The sequence below is a fragment of the Hemiscyllium ocellatum genome, chromosome 8 (genome assembly GCF_020745735.1).
Source record: "Hemiscyllium ocellatum isolate sHemOce1 chromosome 8, sHemOce1.pat.X.cur, whole genome shotgun sequence".
In the NCBI taxonomy this organism is placed as follows: domain Eukaryota; kingdom Metazoa; phylum Chordata; class Chondrichthyes; order Orectolobiformes; family Hemiscylliidae; genus Hemiscyllium; species Hemiscyllium ocellatum.
The window spans coordinates 84,744,097-84,765,065 of record NC_083408.1 but is presented as its reverse complement, the minus strand read 5'-3'; the positions used below and the strand labels follow the sequence as shown (position 1 = coordinate 84,765,065).

The following is a 20,969-nucleotide window of genomic DNA, read 5'->3' as shown; positions in this document are numbered from 1 at the left end:
GAAAATGTAACAGCTTCCCCAACCAATTTTAAAACCCCCTTCAACTGCTGAAAGCTAAACTAAAAGCCTGATTCGGTGCGAGCTTAAATCTGTCCATTTATGCTGCTTCTATTAGTCTAAATTTTTAAAAAAATCTCAAGCTGATTACTTCATTGGCTTAGAGGAGACAGTTTGTCACTTATGGCTCAAAACCCCTCTTCAAAACCAAACTGGACAAAATTCAACTCTCAAAGCCATAGTATCGTGACACTTCCCTCCTTATATAAAATGAACCATCGATATGCAAAGATGGCTTCATTTTAAAAACCTTTAATCTTTCAGCTATTTAGTACACTACAATACATATACATTACATTGGCTGTAAGCATGCAAATATTTCATACTACAGTCCATTTCAATCTATTTCTTCCATCACCAAACACCTTCATTGTCTTTCATCAAAGTCATGACAACACGTTGACAATTACGTTTTCTCATCCTGCCACGAGTATAATTTTCAAATTAAATGGCTGTAATAATAAATTTCATCTTAACAATCTGATATTTTTATCTTTAATATTTTTCCAAAAACATTGAGGTTATGATCAGTATATAAAATTATCTCAGACATTTTATGGGCAATGTAAATATTGAAATGTCACAACACCAACACCAAACTCTGGATTTTCTTCTCAATTGCGGATCTATTTTTGATGTATATTCAACTTTCTGGCAAAATAGCCAATAAGCTTTTCTATCTTCACGCCATCCTCTTCCAAGAGTACAGCACCAACACCCCACATTCTTCGCATCAGTAGCCACCTTAAAAGGCTTTGCATAATTAGATGTGGTTAACACTAGGGCAGTGGTTAACACAGCTTTCAGGCTGTCAAATGCCTTCTGACATTTCTTCTTCCATTGAAATTTTCTGCACTTCTTCAACATGTCTGTTAGTGATGCAATCACATTGCTAAACTTTGGTACAAATTGCCAATTTAACACTACTCTGTCCTCGGAATCAGAGCACTTCCCTCTTTGTCAATGGTATGGGAAATTCCCAAAAAACCTTTGTTTTCACATCCTATGGGGTTATTTGCCCATGTTTGACCATTATGGCATTGGAACATGCTTTGGAACTCAATGTCAACCAGGTTTATCACCAAGCCTGCCTCCCAAAGTTGATAGAACATTTCCGATACTTTCTCCAGAAGTTCCTCCCTTGTGTGACTAAAAATCACCAGATTGTCAATGTAAATCAAACAATTGATATATACAAGTGACTTTATTGGTTAGTCATTGAAACATAGCAGATGCATTTTCAGCATAACTTTAAACTGGTAAGGTTCATTTGGTGTCACAAAAGCCGAAATTTCCATCATTCTTTTGGATGAAGGTACCTTCCAGTTTCCTTTTAGTAATCTCAGCTGCAAAATATATGTTCCCTGTCCACTTTCTCAGTACATTCTTCCAGTTGAGGTATGGATATGAATCAGGTTTCATAACTGTATTGACATTGCGATAGTCAATAATTTGTTGTGTACCATGTGGTTTTGGCACCATCACTAGGGGTGAGCTCCATTTGCTGCAACTCACTTTGATTATATTATCTTTGAGGTTTATTGTTTTCCTTTCCTTTTATCACCTCCTTTCCACAGTTTTTGTTTTAGTTTTTGTTTAAATTTACCTTCTAAAGGGAGGTCTTTGGTGGGAAGGTGGCTTCAATGGGGTCCAAGGTGGTGTGTCTTCAGAGGCAGTGTGGCTAAAGAGTTGGCTAGCCTGTGAAGCTTGAAGTGGAACTCTGTGGCAGTGGTGTGGTGTGGTGTGGACTGGTGAATCCTCATGCGGAATTTTGGCTATAGAGTGGAGTGGGCTGAAATCTGAAGATTAAAAAGTTGGACTGTCTTTAAGTTAACTTTCTTTATTTTTTATTTTATTTTAAGTTAATGAGAATGGTGCAGATTCATGCAATGGTATAAACTTTTCACTATATTTTATATTGAATACATGCGACAATAAATGATTCAATTAAATTCAACACCCACATTTCATTTCATTTGCTTAGCCACTTTCTCAAATGAAATGAAAACAGCTTCTGGGTTCCTCATGTCAAACTTTGGTAATGCTTGGACATATTTAAACAGATCCCCACTAGGCGTTTGGCTACAATAAGTTTGCTCTTCATCACTGACCCCATCACTATTTCTACCGTTGCTATTTTAAGTCCACTTCCCTTTCTCAGTGCCAACTTCAGAAGTTCAAAAACTGTCACTTTTTCCATTTCTTTTGCTAGGCCTATCCTTTCTTTTTCTTTTTGTTCTGCTGGGGCTATCTTTTATTTTATTTTTCCTTCCCCTCCCCCACACCCCACCCCTCCCCATCCCGGCCAACGGTTATTATGGACCAGACCAGACCAAATTCCTTTCAACTCTATTACTAATTTTTATCTTGTTTAAAGACAAGTGTAAGGTATTGTGTTCCAGATGTAATTCAATTTGTTACACTACTCAACTTTAATTAAAACACACTTTCTTACCCTACAGTTAAAATACAAATGAAAGATGAATTGGTATAACCTTTATTTTATTGAAAAACCTAACAGAATAATAGATTATTTAACTACCAAACAACAAATGTTCCAATAATGTACCACCCCATAAACATATCCTTAGCAAAGGCAAAGTGAGTAAAACAGATTGTTTCACATGCAGTTCTGGCAGTAGAGAAAGAACCTAAATTTTTTGCTTTGGCAGAGAGATATGTAACAGATTCCACAGCCAACTTCAAAACCCCAACAACTGCTGAAAGCTAAACTAAAGCCTTGGTTCTGTGAGAGCCTGACTCTACCTATTCATGCTGCTTCTTTTATTACTTTTAAAAAAACCCAAGGCTTCACAAGCTGATTACTTTATCGGCTTAGAAGAGACAGCTTGGCATCTATAGCTCAAAGCCTTTTTTCAAAAAAAAAACTATGGAAAAATACACCTCTTAAAGCCATAGTTTCATCACACTTTGTACCTTTGGCACTGATGATGAAATGATCTGAAACAAACATTGAGAGGTGTATTTGCTAACTTCAATCCTGAGAATTTTGAGGGACACTGAGGACGTAGAAAATAACCAGTAAATAATTATAGCAAAAATTGTCAATCTAATTTAATTAAATTTGAGTTAAGTAGAGCAAGTGAAAGTAAATTCATTGTGAAAATAATTTAGAAAATGCTTTCAATTATAACATTTAGATTTGTTACAATTGTTTCTTAATTTCTTTCTCACAATTGATTAAGTGAACTGTTGAATGAAATTTTTTGGATAGAGGAAATGGTTTGAATAAATGATTTCACACCAGAAGGAATATGAGTTAAATGGAATGGTAAAACAGTCACCAAATGGTATGTGAGACAAGTTGTGACTGTCAGCTATTCCCAACTGGCAACAGTTAACATTGGTTGTAACCAATTAACTATTACTTTGGAAACAAACCAGTTCTGGAGAAGAGTCATACCAGCGTTGAAATGTTAACTCTTTTTTCCTCTCCTCAAAAATTGCCAGATCTGTCAAGTTTCTTCAGCACTCTGTGTTTATAATCATTGGTTGACTTTTTCTGTCCAAAAAAGTTGCCCTTTTTCATTATCCCATTTCCAATTTTAACAGGGAATCGGTGAATCCACCCTAATGAATTGATGCATTGGTTATCAGCATGGTGGGTGAAATCCTGTAAAACAAGAGAAGAAACCAACAGATACACTGACTATAGGTCAAAATTTCAAATCTTTGTTTGGAAAGCACAAAAATATCAAATGTTACACCAATCATAAAAATAAACACTTCCTTCACAAAACTTACATATAACCCAGTTCATTTCCAGGAAATACTTCTCATTAAGATAGGGTGTTTTATTGGAGATGTAGATTTTCAACTCCTCTAACTCTTGTCACAATCTTCCCAATTGATGCTGGAAGCAAGGATGATGAATGAAGCATACTGGTGTATGAAGAGAGAAATAAAAACATAGTTCCACTGAATTGAATGACAGAACATTCTCAATGTGTTAGCTTCTTTTGATGAAAATCACACAACACCAGGTTATAGTCCAACAGGTTTAATTGGAAGCACACTAGCTTTCGGAGCCTCACTCCTTCATCAGGTGATAGTGGAGGGCTCAATCCTAACACACAGAATTTATAGCAAACATTTACAGTGTGATGTAACTGAAATTGTACATTGAAAAATCAATTGTCTGTTGAGTCTTTCATCAGTTTGAATGACATAATTGTTTCACTTCTTTCAAGTGTAAATCACAAAACCTTTTCTAAAACGTTGCCTTCTCAGGTTAGCTGTTAACAATGGTGATAGCTAGACTATATGTTGAAGGTGTTAGCCCCCTGTGTTCTCTGTCTATGCCATGATGTTTAGATTGATTCTAATCTAAAAAGTGAGATAACGCAGTTTTATATTAATTCATCCAGTATTTGGGCTCAGAGTTCTACATGAATGCATGCAGTTTTTGAGCAAATGTAACACTGCGAGTACAAATTCACCCCACAAAATATATGTGTGCATGCGGGTTTTTGTCTGTGTGTCTGTCTGGGTTGGGGGTTGTGAGTATGAGAAAGTGTATGTGTGCGTGTAGTGAGTGTAGAGTGTCTTAAGTCTGTGAGGATGTGCATGTGTGAGTGTGAAAGTGTGTGTGTCTGTAAGGGTGTGTGTGGGTGTCTGTGTGAGCATCTGTGTATATGTGTGCCCATGTGTATGTGTGTATAGGAGTGTGTGTGTGTGTGTGTGTGAGAGAGAGAGTGCGTGTGTGTGTAGGAGTGTCTGTGTGTGTGTGCAATGGTGGTCACCTATAATGTGACATGAACCCAAGGTCCCGGTTGAGGCCCTCCCATGGGTACCGAACTTAGTTATCAGCCTCTGCTTGGCCACTTTTCACTGCTGCCTGTCCTGAAGTCTGCCTTGGTGGATGGTCACCCGAAGGTCTGAGGTCGAATGTCGTGGACCACTGAAGTGTTCTCCAACTGGGAGGGAACACTCCTGTCTGTTGATTGTTGTACGGTGCCCATTCATCCGTTGTCATAACCTTTGCTCGGTTTCCCCAATGTACCACGTCTCAGGGCATCCTTGCCTGCAACGTATAAAATAGACAATATTGGATGAGTCACATGAGTACCTATCATGTACAAGATGGGAAGTGTCCCCACACGTAATGGTGGTATCTATGTCCACACTGACACGTCTTGCAGTGCCTGTTGTGACAGGGTTGTATGGAGTTGTCCTGACAGCCGGGCATCTTGCTATAAACAATGATCTGTTTGAGGTTTGGCGATTGTTTAAAGGCAAGTAGTGGAGGTGTGGGGAAGGTCTTGGTGAGGTGCTCATCCTCATTGGTAATGTGTTGCAGGTCACGAAGAACATGGTGTGGTTTTTCAGCTCTTGAGAAATACTGAACAACAAAGGGTATCCTGTCAGTTGCAGCACGTGTCTGTCTCCTGAGGAGGTCATTGTGGTTCCTTACTGTAGCACGCCGGAACTGACGGTCAATGAGTTGGGTGTCGTATCCCGTTCTTGTGAGTACTTTCAGGTGTCTGTTATGTTTCCCCTCAGCTGAGCAGATCTGGTGTACGCGTAAGGGTTGTCCATAGAGGATGGCTGTTTTAATATGTTTTGAGTGGAAGCTGGAAATGGGTAGCATTGTGAGGTTGTCTGTGGGTTTGCGGTAGAGTGTGGTGCTGAGGTGTCCATCCTTGATGGAGATGCATGTGTCCAAGAATGAGACAGATAATCGAAAGTAGTCCATGGTGAGTTTGATAGTGGGATGAAACTTTTGATGTCATTGTGTAGTTTAATCCTCGCCATGGGTTCAGAGGAAAAAAATGGTGTCAATGTAGCTGGTGTATAATGTTGAATGGAGATCTTGCATAGAGAAAAAGTCTTGTTTGAACCTGTGCATAAAAATGTTGGCATATTGGGGTGCAAATTCATCCAGTTCATCAGGGGGATCATTGGGATCACTGCTGGTACCTTGAAAGAATTCCCGGAGTCTCACTTGTCTGATGAACTCCTCCGTGTCTGCTGCCAGAACCAATGGGTCCATTTTAGTGGTGGGGCCACTGATGAACTGGAAAAGTAATCACAGGGACCAAAGAAGGTGTCAACTTGGATCCCACCGGAGGGCCGCTGCTCTGGGCTTGACATGTATGCTCAAACCGTCAGGAAATATATAAATGCCAGATTCATCAGCTGTACCCACAAGGTAGACCAAAACCTCAACCGTTCACAACGCAATGCCATCCAGGCTCTCAAAACCAATCACAACATTGTCATCAAACCAGCAGATAAAGGAGGAGCCATTGTCATTCAGAATAAAACAGATTACTGCAAGGAAGTGTACCGACAACTGAACAACCAGGAACACTCCAGGCAACTACCAGCTGATCTGACCAAAGAACATGCCGTGAATTAAACATATTGATCAGAACTTTGGATCCAATCCTTCAGCGTTCCCTACGTGCCCTCATCCCACATACTTCTCGTGTCGGCGACTTTTACTGCCTTCCAAAGGTACACAAAGCCAACACACCAGGATGCCCCATCGTGTCGTGGGACCCTATGTGAGAATCTCTCCGGCTATATTGAAGGCATCTTGAAACCTATTGTATGGGGATCCCCAGCTTCTGTCATGACACTACGGATTTCTTACAGAAACTGAGCACCTGTCCTGTCATTACTAGCGTACTTGATTTAATTGATTGTGTGCAACTCACACTTTACTGCAGTAATATTTCATTTTTTAAAAAAAAACCATGACCCCAGAATATGAAGGACTCTGAGGTACCAGCCTCCTCTCTTATTTCCCACAACATGTACAAGATGGGTGGGAAAACCTGGCATCTGTTTCATGAGGCAAATTAATCTCTTGTAGTTGAGGTATTTTCCCCAAACCTCTCTAAGTGTTGTGTGTTAGTCAGGAATAAAAATATAGGGTAGGGGAATGGCTTTGGGTGGGTTTCTCTTTGGAAGGGCGGTGTGGATTTGTTGGGCCAAAGGGCCTGTTTTCACGCTGTAGAGAATCTAATCTAATCATCTGGTTCAGGGACATGGATATCACTACAGGACCACTTGACCTGCTCTGAATGTGCCCATTAGGGGCAGCCTGGAACTCCCTTGGCTCTGTCTTGTCTCGGGCAACGAAAGGCGGGGCCTGCGTGGTTACGTCACGGGGTTACGCCAGATTTGAATGTCGGGCGGCCATTGGCGCCGAGTCGTTTGCTGCAGGTCGCGCGCGTCGTTTGGGTCGTTCCTGAGAAGTTTCTCGAATGAGCGGCGGGCGGCAGCGGACACTGTTTCAGAGCTGGGGCAACACGGCGCCCCGGTCTCAGGATGGGAGGGGCGCTGAGACCGGGCCTGCGGCAACGCCGACTCCAGGGGATGGTTTCCATGACGGGGAGGAGGAGGAGGATGATGAAGTGCTGCTGGTGGCGGTGTTTGAGGCTGAGCGGTCCCTGGGCAGCCCCAGGCCGGACTCTGGGAGCCTGCAGCCAGCTTCCCTCCCCGGCTTCGACCTGTCCTCTGGCGATGTGTGGATTTACCCGAATAATTATCCCATCCGGCCCTACCAATTCGACATGGCCCGGGTGGCCCTCTTCCAAAACACCCTGGTGTGCCTGCCCACCGGCCTGGGCAAGACCTTCATCGCGGCCGTGGTCATGTACAACTTTTACCGCTGGTATCCCTCTGGGAAGATCGTGTTCATGGCCCCCACCAAACCCCTGGTCGCTCAGCAAATCGAAGCTTGTTACAAGGTGATGGGTATTCCGCAGGAGCACATGACAGAGATGACAGGTAACCAGCTGATGTAGCAGGTAGTGTCTCAACTGCACCAACCTGCATTGGATTATCAAACTAGCAAGAATAGTCTGGGTCAACAATCAGTGTCAAGGTTTGATAGAAGTACTGAATTTAAACCCCAGTGACCATGGGTTAGTAGAGTAGAACTCTGATCCCCTTATTTCAAATTACCAGCCATCTTAAATCACCTTTCCCTCTTTTTTTTCACTTCCTTGAAGGTGTTGCCTTCCAAGTGGCTGACCATCTTTCTCTCAACTTCATGTAGGAATGTCTAACAGATTTCTAGCCTTGTAATAGTACTGAAAAAACCCTAACTAAGCTCGTAGAAGTATAGAAGAGATCGGATCAGTTAGGATTATGGTTCACTGGAGCTGAGAAGAAGGGGACTGTGGAATCTCATTGAAATTGAAATTTAAATTCTAACTAAACGTAGGAAAGATATTCCCCATGACCAGTGACACATGATTTCCGAGGTGGACAATTGTACTATTTAGCAAGTGATTGCTGCTTGTCGACATTCTTGATTACTGGGTCATCCAGAACTGGGGTACAGTCTAAGGACGTGAAGTAGGCCATTTAGTACTGAAATGAAAAATTTCAGACAATGGTGAGCCTGTGGAATTCTTTGCCACAGAAAGTAGTTGAGTACAAAACATTGAATGTTTTTAAGAAGGAGGTGGATATAGTTCTTGGGGCTAAAGGGATCAGAGGGTATGGGGTAAAAGCAAGAACAGCCATGATCATGTTGAATGGTGGAGCAAGTCAAAGAGCCAAATGGCCTACTCTTTATCTTGTTAATGTTTCTTAACCAAACTCAGATGGACAATGTCATCTGCAACTGACAACATGGTGCATTTTCATCCTTTTATTTCTTTGCAGTGGTTGTGGTTCAACATACTATCCTGGCCTCTTGTCAACTCAGTTTGGTTGCATTCTTGTTTGCTTATTACTAGAGCATTTGTAGTTTCCAAAAAAAACCATGAACTGGAGATGAAGATCAGTCCTAACTCACAGCAGTCTTACGTTTGTAAATGACTTTAGATCAACTTCGTTTTTAGGATTAGATTTGAATAGTTGGCCAAAGAACTCTTGTCATGTTCAAGTGTGGTAAGAATGACTGCTGATGACATCAAGATAATATTTGACCCACAGTAATATTGAGGAGCCCTGGTAAAATTGAAGATGTCGATGGGAATTGGGGAATGCTCTTTAACTGCCTGAATCAAAGAGTCATGCAACCTTTGGGCCAACCTGTCAATGCTGACCAAGTTTACTCAACTGAACCATTCCCATTTGCCTGCACCACTTGGTGAAAAATGTTGCCCTTCGGGTCTCTTAAATCTTTCCTCTCTTACCTTAAACCTATGCCCTATCCCCCTGCCCTGGGGAAAAGACCTTGGCTATTCACTGTGTGCCACCGTCCCCTACATTTATAACCCTCTAAAAGGTCACCCTCCGCCTCCTATGCTCCAGGGATCAATGCCCCAGCCTACCCAGCGCCTCCTTACAACTTGAACCCTCTAGTCTTGGTAACGTCCTTGTAGGTCTTTCTTGCACCCTTTTCTAGTTTAATAACATCCTTCCTATAGCAGGGTATCCAGAATTGTATGTAGTATTCTAAATATGGCCTTACCAATGTCTTGTATAGCTGTAACATGATATCCCAACTCAGTGCCCTGATCAATGAAGCCAAGTATGCCAGACACCTCTTTTACTACTCTGCCTACCTGTAGACTGGAGTCTATACATCGCACAATGGATGGCGACTGGTTGTTGAAGGTCACTCAGCTCACCTCCAGGGCATGGCTGCAAGCACTTCTTGTGGCCCAACCATTTTCAGCTGCTTCATCAATGACAACCCCTGCATTATAAGAATGGAAGTGGAGATGCTTGCTGATGATTGCAGTGTTCAGTACCATCCACACAGCTTCATTGCTAATGTACCAGTTGATATAATATGCAGGTTAGGATTGATAAGTGAGGAGTAACATTACCTGTATGCTACAATAGCACATTGAACAATGCATCGCAGTACAGGCCCTTCAGCTCTTGATGTTACACCAATCTGTGAAGCTGATCTGTGGCCCATCTAACCTACACTTTTCCATTATCATCCTTATACTTATCCAATAACTATTTAAATGCTCTTAAAGTTGGCAAGTTGACTGCTGTTGCAAGCAGGGCATTGCATGCCTTTACTATTCGCTGAGTACTTCTGACATCTGTCCGACATCTATTACCCCTGAGTTCAAAGCTATGTCCCCTCGTGCTGGCTATCACCATCTGAGGAAAGAGGGTGGACAGTGAGAGCCTATCTAATTCTTTGATCATCTTGGATATCTATTAATCACCTCTTAACTTTCTCTCTAATGAAAACAGCCTCAAGTCCCTCAGCCTTTCCTCATAAGACCTTCCCTCCATACTAAGCAGCATCCTGCTACATCTCTGCACCCTTTCCAATGCTTCCACGTCCCTCCTATAATGCGGTGACCAGAACTGTGTGCAATACTTTAAGTGCAGCCGCACTAGAGTTTTGTACAGCTGCAACATGACTTCATGGCTCAAAACGCAATCCCTCTACCAATAAAAGCTAACACATGTACGTCTTCTTAACAGCCCTACCAACCTGGGTGGCAACTTTCAGGGATTTATGCACATGGACACAGATCTCTCTGCTCATCCACACTACCAAGAATCTTATCATTAGCTTGGTACTCTGTATTCTTGTTATTCCTTCCAAAATGAATCACCTCGCACTTTTTTACAGTAAACTCCATTTGCCACCTCTCATTCCACACTCAAGCTTATCAATGTCCCTCTGTAACCTTCCGCAATGTCCACAACTCTACCAACTTTAGTGCAATGTGCAAATTTACTAACCCATCCTTCTATGCTCTCATCCAGGTCATTTATAAAAATGACACAGCAATGGCCCCAAAACAGGTCCTTGCAGTATGCCACAAATAACTGAACTTCAGGATGAACATTTCCCATTAACCACCACACTCTGTTTTCTTTCAGCTAGCCAATTTCTGATCCAAACTGCTAAATAAACCCTCAATCCCATGCCTCTTTTCTGTAAAAGCCTACCATGGGGAACCTTATCTAATGCTTTACTGAAATCATATACACCACATTAACCACTTTACCCTCCTCCACCTGTTTGGTCACCTTCTCAACTCGAGGTTTGAGAGGCACAACCTACCCTTCATAAAACCGTGTTGACTATCACTAATCAAATGATTCCTTTCTAGATGATTATAAATCCTATCTATTATAATCCTTTCCAACACTTTACCCACAAATGAAGTGAGGCTCACTGGTTTATAATTACCAGGGTGTCTCTACTCCAATTCTTGAAGGCGACAACATTTGCTATCTTCCATTCTTCTAGCACTACAGAGGAACCTCGATTAGCCAAAGATTTCAAGGTTTCAAGGACCCTTAAATACATTACATCAGAGAGTGTCATCTTGTCCCATGTGTCTCCCCCTCCCCACAACCCCCCCTCCCCCAAGTTGAAGCAAAATGCTTAGAGATACAGTATAGTTTTACCTCCTTCATCTTTATTCTGGGCCCAGGAGGGAGAGAGAACAATCACTCATGTGCACAGGGACATGAGTTCTCGATCTTCTCTTGAACAACAGCTTCTCAATGGACTATATAGTCATTTTATAGGGAGGAGCATCTAAATAAGGCAACATACATATTAATAAGGTGACCATTACAATCCAATGCATATTGAAAGTAGAGGCCAAGCACTTGACTGTTATACAATAGGTATTCTTAACTTTGTTAACTGGACTCATACAATGGATACTTTTCCCCTTGTTAGCAGACCTTGCATGCTGAATTCTTTCAATATTGTTAAATGGCTGTACATAGTGTCAGCTTGTTAATCCATTACCCTTGCCTCCAGCACCCCATTGTTAATTCTGAGTTCTTATCTGATCTGAGTCATACTCAGCTGAACCTCTTGTTTCACAAAACTCAGGACTTAACTCTTTCCCTGCCTGCTTATACCCTATACACGTTCTCAAGCAGTGTTACCAAACTGGTGCGATGATTGCATCTTTTGTTTACAATGATTAAAATTGAATTTGGCTCACTGAAATGCAGCTGAGAACAACCCTGGATCCAGGCACCGTCTCCAAATGACTGACCTCTTGCTCTCTCTAAACGAAGACAGACAGATGCACTGAACATTCTCAAATAAAGAACACACCAGCCCATTACAAAGGCTTCTCATCTGAGTCTTTGAAATTAACAGTCCTACGCTCTCAAGAGCACTAAAAGTTAACTGTTTTCTTTCTTTCTCAGCGTTTTTCAGGAATAATTAAAAATAAAACACATCTCTGGGTCACACACAGAGCAGCTTTGCAGCAGTCCCCTAACTTTGCAAGTGGTAGATGTGAAAACAGGCAGCTTTCTTTGAGGAAATTGGAAGATGGGTTTTGCACAAATCTCCATCTGATTCACACAACTCTGACACATGCCTCTGAGCAGCAAACAAATGGAAAGTAAAACATCAGAAGCTGGAATTCCCTCAATTGGTTTGCACTTTTCATGTTCTTGACAGCACCTTTAAAGACTCCAGATCTGAAAGAAGGTGAGTTTTCACATGTGCTTTTTCTTTTAACGTGACACAGTGGCTCTGTCTAACCAGAAGGTCACAGCAAGCACTGCGGGGCTTTGACGGTTTCAAGACAACGCCCCCCCCACCCCAGGCCAATCCAATTTCTGTGGAGTTCTAGGCAGGGGTGTACCTTACCATACAAACCCCATCCCCACATAATCTCTCCAACATTGTCCTGTACACGGCAGAGATGGCACTTGTCAAAACATTGCAGTAAAAAGTTGTGTGTGTGCCATTTCGAGAAACCGCACCATCAAAAAAAAGCAGCGGCACACTTGCTGTTGGTGTCCAGTCCAGCTGCCGTCTTCCTTACGTTCTTCATTTTGTTCTGGAGTCCCCTTGTGGAGGAGAGATAAGAGGCAGCTGCTGGCTGGAAATGTGGAAAGTTGAAAACACAGCATTGGTGGGGGTGTTGCTGCTGCCTAGTCTTCTGAATGGGGAGTGGACTTAACAAGTGTTTGCTCTGTCAATTCCATTGAAGTGAAGCAGCAGCGGGGAGAGGCTTCAGCAATGCTGCAGGTCCCTTACACACAAGTGTGTCTGCTCAGAAACAAACCCTGAGACAGACAGAGAGAGGGAGCAAGGCAAGCAGAAAGAGGAGAAAGCAAACTTCAGAAAACTCCAAATCCCAGAGGAGAGGCATTGGATCAGTTATCCGAATGAAGTACTGCCCACCCATTTTATTTGGCTAATCAAGATTCTTTTGTATTCCTGTAGATAATGCCGACATAAAGGTCAAAGCCAAAGCCACTGCAATCTCTTCCCTAGCTTCCTATAGAATCCTAGGATAAATCCCATCCGGTCCATCTATTTTCACACTTTCCGGAATTGCTAACATCACCTCCTTATGAACCTCAATCCCATCTAGTCTAATTGCCTGAATCTTGGTATTCTCTTCAACAACATTGTCTTTTTCCTGTGAAGAAAATATGCATTTAACACCCCTCCTATCTCTTTGGATTCCATGCACAACTTCTCGCTACTCTTCTTGACAGGCTCTAATTTTACTGTAGTCATTCTTTTAATTCTAACATGGCTATAGAAAGCTTTAGGGTTTTCCTTGATCCTACCTTCTCACATCTCCTCCTGGCTCTTCTTAGCTCTCTTTAGACCCTCCTAGCTAACTTGTAACACTCAAGCGTCCTAACTGAACCTTCATGTCTCCTCTTTACATTAGAATTCTTCTTCCTCTTCACAAGAGATTCAAATTCGTTAGTAAACCACAGTTGCCTCGCTTGACCACTTCCTCATTGCCTGACAGGTACGTACTTATCAAGGACATGCAATGACCATGCCAACAATAAAGCAGGTAAAATAGTGCTGAAGAAATGCTAACAGATCTGACATTATCTGTGGAGATGAACAGAATTAATGTTTCAAGACCAGTATGACCCTGGAACATGTACGCCACTGTTTACAAGGTACAACTTGGTAGTGTTATGAAGTTGAAGATGTTTACTGTACCTTTGAGAGAGTGAATGCTGTTCTGAACAGAGAGATTACAAGCACCTGTGTATATGACTACAGAGGAACCTAGATTATCTGGCATTCGATTTTCCAGAATTTGATTAACAGAACAAAATATTCCTGCCTATGTCCTTCGAATAATTGAAGTTCTTCTGTAGGTGGCAGTCAGTGTGTACTGGAAAATTGAAAATGTGTAACATTTGGCTGTGAAATGGATACCTGAGTTTTGGTTCCTGTTTTGACAACCAATCAGTTTAAACTATGCCAGAGTACACTAAAACCCAATAGAGTTTGAATTTATTGTTTTGCCAACTTTGAAGCAATGAGACAATCTAATGTTGGGCGTATAGAAATGTAGACATTTTGAAAATTGGGGCGAGAGCAACTGCCATCGAGAGAGACTCAAGAAGTTGGTTAACACTCTATCAAAGGTACCTTTATATACGAAACATTGTTCGCAGTAAAAAGAAAGACGACGACTTGGAGATCTTTACCTGGAAGAAGAAAGACAACGAAGATGACAGCGGCTGTGTGGTTTTGAAATTAAGTTTATGTAATTTTAATAAGTCTCTTATTGGAACAGCATATTGTTATAGAGTTGGAGGTAGGTAAGAAGCAGTTAAGAGAAAGGGAGCTTCGACTTGTGAATTGTTTAAAAAAAATTGATATTAGTTTCTTTAAGTAGTGGAATTTGGGGCTTCTCTGTCACTCATATTTTAACAGATTGAGATGAGGTGAGCTTCTCTAGGTGCTTGGTTTAATTAACAGAAGGGTTCACCACTGTGTCGTAACAGTCGTGTGATGGAAAACACTCCATTTGCCTGGATGAATGCAACTGTAACGACGTAATTTTGGGACCAACCAGGCAAAGCTGCAAGGTTGATTGGCATCTATCCACCACTACAAACATTTGTGTCCTCTGCCTGTAGTACATTGGCTTCAGTTATACTCTCTACAAGATGCACTGAAGGAACTTGCCAGGGATGCTTCAGCAGCGTTTCCAAATCTGCAACCTATGCCAACTGTTGCAGAATAGCAAGTACATTAAAGCATCACTTCTTGCAATTTCCCCTCTGTTCTGCTGTCCAAGAAGCATGTCGTCAAAGTGGGCTATGAAATTAGTTAGCTCACTAAGTCCCTAGTTTATCGGGTGTCCCCAGTTTAAAAAAAATTCCAGCAGCAAAGCTTTAATGTTTAAAAGATAAAGGACCGTTTATTATGCAACCGTTGCTGAAGTGAGTCTTGGAGATGTACAGCACGGAAACAGACACCTTGGTCAAACTTGTTCATGCTGACCAGATATTCTAAACAAATCTAGTCCCATTTGCTAGAACTCCGCCCATATCCCTCAAAGCCCTTCCTATACATATACCCATCCAGATGCCTTTTAAATGCTGTAATTGTACCAGCCTATACCATTTCCTCTGGCAGCTCATTCTGTACACACACCACCTTGTGTGGAAAAAGTCTCTGTAATTGCTTTGACATCCCAGTCCCATATTCCTAACCATGTCCTGAGTTCATCTGCCTTCCCTGTTAGGCCTCTTGCGTTTTAATAAATGCAGTTTAATTTATCAGTTTTACCTTGTTCTCTGATTTGTTCCTGCCTGCCCTGAATGTTTGACTTGCTCCCTTTTCTGACTGTACTTGTCTCAGATTGATTTCTTTCCTCACTGTTAGCCTTGGTTCTCCCCTCACCCCAACCACCATACTAGTTTAAATGATATTATCGCTGGACTGCTAATCCAGAGACCCAGGTAATATTCTGGAGACTGGGTTCTAAACCCGCCATGGTAGATGGTGGAATTTGAATTCAACAAAAATCTGGAGTTAAAAGTCTAATGATGTCCATGCATCCATTGTCGACTGTTGGAAAAACCCATCTGGTTCACTAATATCCTTCAGGGAGAAAACTGTCATCCTTACTTGGTCTGGTCTACATGTGACTCCCATAACAATGTGATTGACTCTTAATTGCTCTCTAGGCAAATTAGAGATGGGCAATAAATGCTGGCTAAGCTAGCGACACCCTTGAGTTAATAAAGAAGAAAAAAATCTCCCTGCCAGTATATTAGTTCCCTTCCAATTCAGGTGCAATCCATCTCTCTTGTCCAGGTCACTTCTACCCCAGAAGTGATTGCAATGATACAAAAGTGCGAACCCTTCTCCCTTGCACCAACTCCTCAGCCACACATTCATCTGCTCTATTCTTCTATTCCTACCCTCACTAGCTCGTAGCACTGGGAGTAATCCAGATATTACTACCCTCGAGGGCCTCCTTTTTAAATTCCTGCCTAACTTTCTATATGCTCCCTGCAGTATCTTATCCTTTCCCTTCCTATATTGTTAGTTCCAATGTGTACAATGACCTCCTGCTGGTCTCTCTCCCCTTTGAGAACATTCTGTTACCTCACTGAAATATCCATGGTCCTGGCACCAGGGAAGCAACACACCATTCTGATTTTTCGCTACTGGCTGCAGAAACGTCTGTCTGTGCCTCTGACTAGAGAGTCCCCAATCACAATCGATCACTTGGAACCCAACGCACCCCTCGTTACTTTAGAGCCAGTCTTGATACCAGAAACTTGGCTTTTTGTGCTACGTTCGCCTGAGAGTTAATCCCCCCTTACGTTTTCCAAAACAGCATAATTGTTTGAAATGGGGATAGCCACAAAAGACTCTTGCATTACCTGCCTACCCTCCCAACCTGGAGTTAACCCATCTACCCAACTATATCTGTAGCTTTTCTCCCTTGCTATAACAGCAATTCATCACACCCCCTAGCTCTTGTAAATTCCTTATTGCCTCTAACTGCCGCTCCAACTGATCCATGACATCTGATGGGATTCGCATCTAAAAGACACTTCATAGGTCTGTAACATAGAAACTCTTCCTAAACTCCCACATCCAACAGGAAGAACATATCACTCTACTAAAGGCCATCTTTGCACCTTCACGATCGACAGACCCAGAAAATAGAGTCGTCTTTTTGCTTTTAAAAAAACAGTGCTCCAGGCTAACTTGTACTTTTGATTGAATTTTAAAAACATAAATCATGACACCAATTTCAGTAAAACATCAATTGAAGGAAGAACCCGCTCTAGTCACTAATTTGACTTTCAGCAGGTTACATGTTAAAAACTATGCACTTATCTGTTCCTGTGCTGTGAGCTCTCCCACACAGGTTCTTCCAAGGGCTCCTGTGAATTTTGCTGTTTGTTAATTTTTCTCCATAGGCACTCCTTTGTCTAGAGATACTTGAACTCAAACAGCAAAGGCAGTAACTGTGCAGATTCACTGCTGTATCAGTTTCTGTTTCTCTCTCTAACTGACATGTGGTTGCTGCCTTTTGTTTGTCTTCCTTTTTTTTAAAAAATGCCATTGTTTTTATCTTCTAAAACAATGCAGCTGCATATAAAACAGTAATTGTTGCTCCTGGAATTCGAGGAAATCAACTCCAACACCTAAAATACCTCGAGAAAAGGAGCAGCTCTTACAGTCACAATTTTTTCCTGTCCTTCATTGTGGATTACCCAGAATCAAGTTTAAAAAAAAAGTTATTATCTAAGCTACAGATTCAAATATTTAAAAGTAGATCTGGGTTAAAAAGTATTCATAAAGATGAAAGTAAGGTATTTATCATTGTTACTGGCCTGTTGCTTGATGATTTCTCTTCTCAGAGTGAAGAAGTTGAAAACTAGAAGTTAGAATTCAGCAGTCATGATGGTACATGGAGGTTTCTCCAACAGGCAGACTGAACAGAAAAGGTTTTGGGAAGGAGTGAAAGGTCTTTATTTTGCTTTCATGTATCTGAATGTCACAGCCCTGATAGCCTTGTTCGATCTGCAGTTCTTTAGCTGGGTTACCTTTTTTTTGGTTTCACTGTTGAGAGGTCTTCTCCCCGTATGATGATATGGGATAGTATCACTCTGAGCTTTGAGTTCTGCTTCAAATGATGTCTCAAAGCCTGACTTGTACAGATTTAAAATTTAACATGGTTGTTTTATTAACTTTAGCAAATTGTTCTATAAAGCAAAGTCAGTTATGCTGAAATTTCCATCCAATCCTTCTAAGCTACTTCATATCTCAGAGCTTTTTGAGTTTTGAGCTTTTGAAGAATTCATTACATTGTCCAAGTGTTAATCAAATTCTCCCTTCCTATAACTGCCATCCATCACATGCCCTAGCTTTTGTAAATTCCTCATTGCCTCTAACTGCCGCTCTAACTGATCCATGCGATCTGATAGGATCTGCAGTCAAAGACACTTCCTGCAGATGTAATCATCAGAAACATGGAGACTTTCCCTAAAGTCTCACTCTCCCTTTCTGGTTATGCTGAGATATAGTATCGGTCTCTCAGCCTTTTTGCCTGTACTGAATTAACCAAAACAATCGTGAGATTTTCTGGAGCCAGTTTGCAGGATTTACTGTCTGCTTTAACAGGCAGATTAACGATTTCTACAAAATTATACATAATAATTTGTTATAATCTCATCCCAGTTGATGGTACGCCTGGACAAATCGGAACCCAGAATGACATCTGGCCTATAGATAATGGTTTATGAAAAATTTTATTTAATATAGTGGTGATTTACAGAAAACATAGCCACATAACAATAAAACAGAAGTTTATCATATAAAAAATGAGAACAAAAAATAAACCAAAGTATCTAAATGTAAAACACCGTTAGAAACCTCTTTAAAAGAACCAGAAAAGCAAAGATTCACTCTATTCCCAACGCTATTAATTTACAATGATTCAAATCAAGAGAAATTACATTTCTCTATCAAATATTTTAAGTCTGTTTTAATTCACTCTCCCCATTTTCTGTCCTGTAAACCGTGTGGAGTCCCACATTATTAGACTTAAAACTGTAAGTTTAGACTTTCAGCTTCCAATAACCTGCAGATTTCTAGCCACATATCCCTTGTCTGGAACCTGCACATACTAAGATTTTCTACTCTGGTAACCTATTTCCTCAACTGTTTAGAGAAAAAAAATCTTTTTAATAAAAAGGCTATCCCTTTAACCAGTCAGATTGAAAACAAATTCAATCTTTGGGTTTTCTAAATCCTTTGATCCTTGCTTATCTTGTTTTGCAATTTTTATATTACCTGTTGTGAAACACCCAGTACAACTAATTATCCGTTACTCGGTTTTGTGGGGTTAGGGTTGCTAATAACACTCAGCTCCGCTTCCTGCCTTTTGCCTATAATCCTTGATTCATTCAAAGATTAAAAATGTGTTTATTTTGGCCTTGAACAGTCCTCTGGTAAAGAATTCCACAGATTAACTACCCCTGAGTGCAGAAATTCTTCCTGTTTTGTATTAAGTAGGTGACTACTTCTTCTGAGATTATGCACACTGGTCCTAGATTCTCCCACAAGGAGAAACAACTTCTACTCATTTACCCTGTTTGTGTGTTTCTTGTATATTTCCATAATGTTGACTCCAATACTTTTAAATTCCAATGACAACAGACCCATCCTACCCATGCTATTTCCCATGGGACGGTCATTCTATGACCTAAAATCATGCTAGTGAAACTTCTCTGAACTGCCTCTAAATTCAGTATATCCCTTAATAAAGTGTCTAAAACTGCCCATTATTCTCTTACTGTAGTGTGGCTAGTGCCTTGTGAGGTTTTAGTATACCTCCCTACTTATATACCTCATTTACCTTCCTATTATTCATTGATCTTGGCTGCTAGATTTTGAGATTCATGGATGTGGACTCCCAAATCCCTCTGTTATATAGTCGTCTCCGTTTAAATAATATTCAGCTCCTTGGTTCTTTATGCCAAAATACATAATGTCACATCTTTCTCCCCCATTATATTCCATCTACCAAGTTTTCCTCCATTTGTTTAATTTATCTACATCCCACTTCAAACTCTGTCACCTTCAGCACTTGCTGTCTGACCTAATTTTTTAAATCTGCAAATGTGGCTAAATTACATTTAATCCAAGTGAATTATATATTATAAATCATTGTGGTTCTAACACTGATACCCATGGCACAATTCTAGTTATAGTTAGCCCATCCTGAAGATGGTGTCCTTACTCTAACCCTGTTTACTATTAGTGGATAGAGGGTTAATGGACAAGAGATTTTTAGGGCTCTTTTCTTAAGTAGCCTAAAGTATGGTACCTCATTAAATGCCTCCTGCAAATTAAAATTTCATCCATTGCTTCCACTTTATCTATCCTGCTTGTTACTTCCTCAATGACTCTGACTCTTAATGAATGGGCATAACTTCCCATTCATGATGCAACGCCAACTCTGCCTTTTATTCATTGATCTTGGCTGCTAGCTTTGAGATTCATTTTATATTTATATTTGTAAATTTATATTTGTAAATCTCTCACATCTCCCCAATAACTTGTTAAATTAACTTATATATAATTCCTTATTTTTTTTGCCTCCTTTCCCTTTTTTGGCAGTTTTCCAGTCTTCTGGAAAATTTACAGAATCTAAAGATTCTTGGCAGATTGTTACCAGTGCATTCATAATCTCTGTAGCTATTTCCTTTGATATCCTAGGGTGCTTGCCATCAGGTTCAGAGGACTTGTTGGTCTTCAGCCCCATTACTTTCTGCTAGCACATTACTCTAAATAGTTATTGAAATTATTTCCTCCCCTTCTTTTTCCCCTTGCATGTTAATACTTATGGAATTCTTTTAGTCTCTTCTACTCTGAAGATTGATGCAAAGTATTTATTCAACTTTTGTGCCATTTCCTGGTTCCCCATTACTTTTACCTAATTTTCTCAGGGCCTATGTTCACTTTGGCTTCTCTTTCCTTTTTACACATTTTTAAAGAAACTCTTGCAGTCTGTCTGTGTATTTCATACAAATTTACTCTGTTTATCTTCCATGGTCAGCCAACACCTTACTAGAATTCTCCTTCCTTACTGGAATGAATTTTTGCTGTGAGCCTTGAATTATTGCATCTGCCGTTATTCCTCAACTGTCTTTACTGTTCAACTCCTTTGAGTACGTTATGTTAAATTGCTGTTATGTAAGCTTATCTCAGTTGTTTC

At 40.8% G+C, this 20,969-nt stretch overlaps 1 protein-coding gene across 3 annotated transcripts in view; it reads left to right on the top strand.

The window, feature by feature from the left end:
* The first annotated feature begins 7,256 nt into the window (after window positions 1-7,256).
* Window positions 7,257-20,969, top strand: part of fancm (FA complementation group M) — a 185,051-nt gene continuing 171,338 nt past the window's right edge. For all 3 annotated transcript variants that reach the window (XM_060829295.1, XM_060829294.1, XM_060829296.1), the window contains exon 1: window positions 7,257-7,818. In XM_060829295.1, coding sequence (XP_060685278.1) covers window positions 7,293-7,818 — 526 coding nt within the window. In that variant the 5' untranslated portion in view covers window positions 7,257-7,292. The remainder of the gene's footprint in view (window positions 7,819-20,969) is intronic.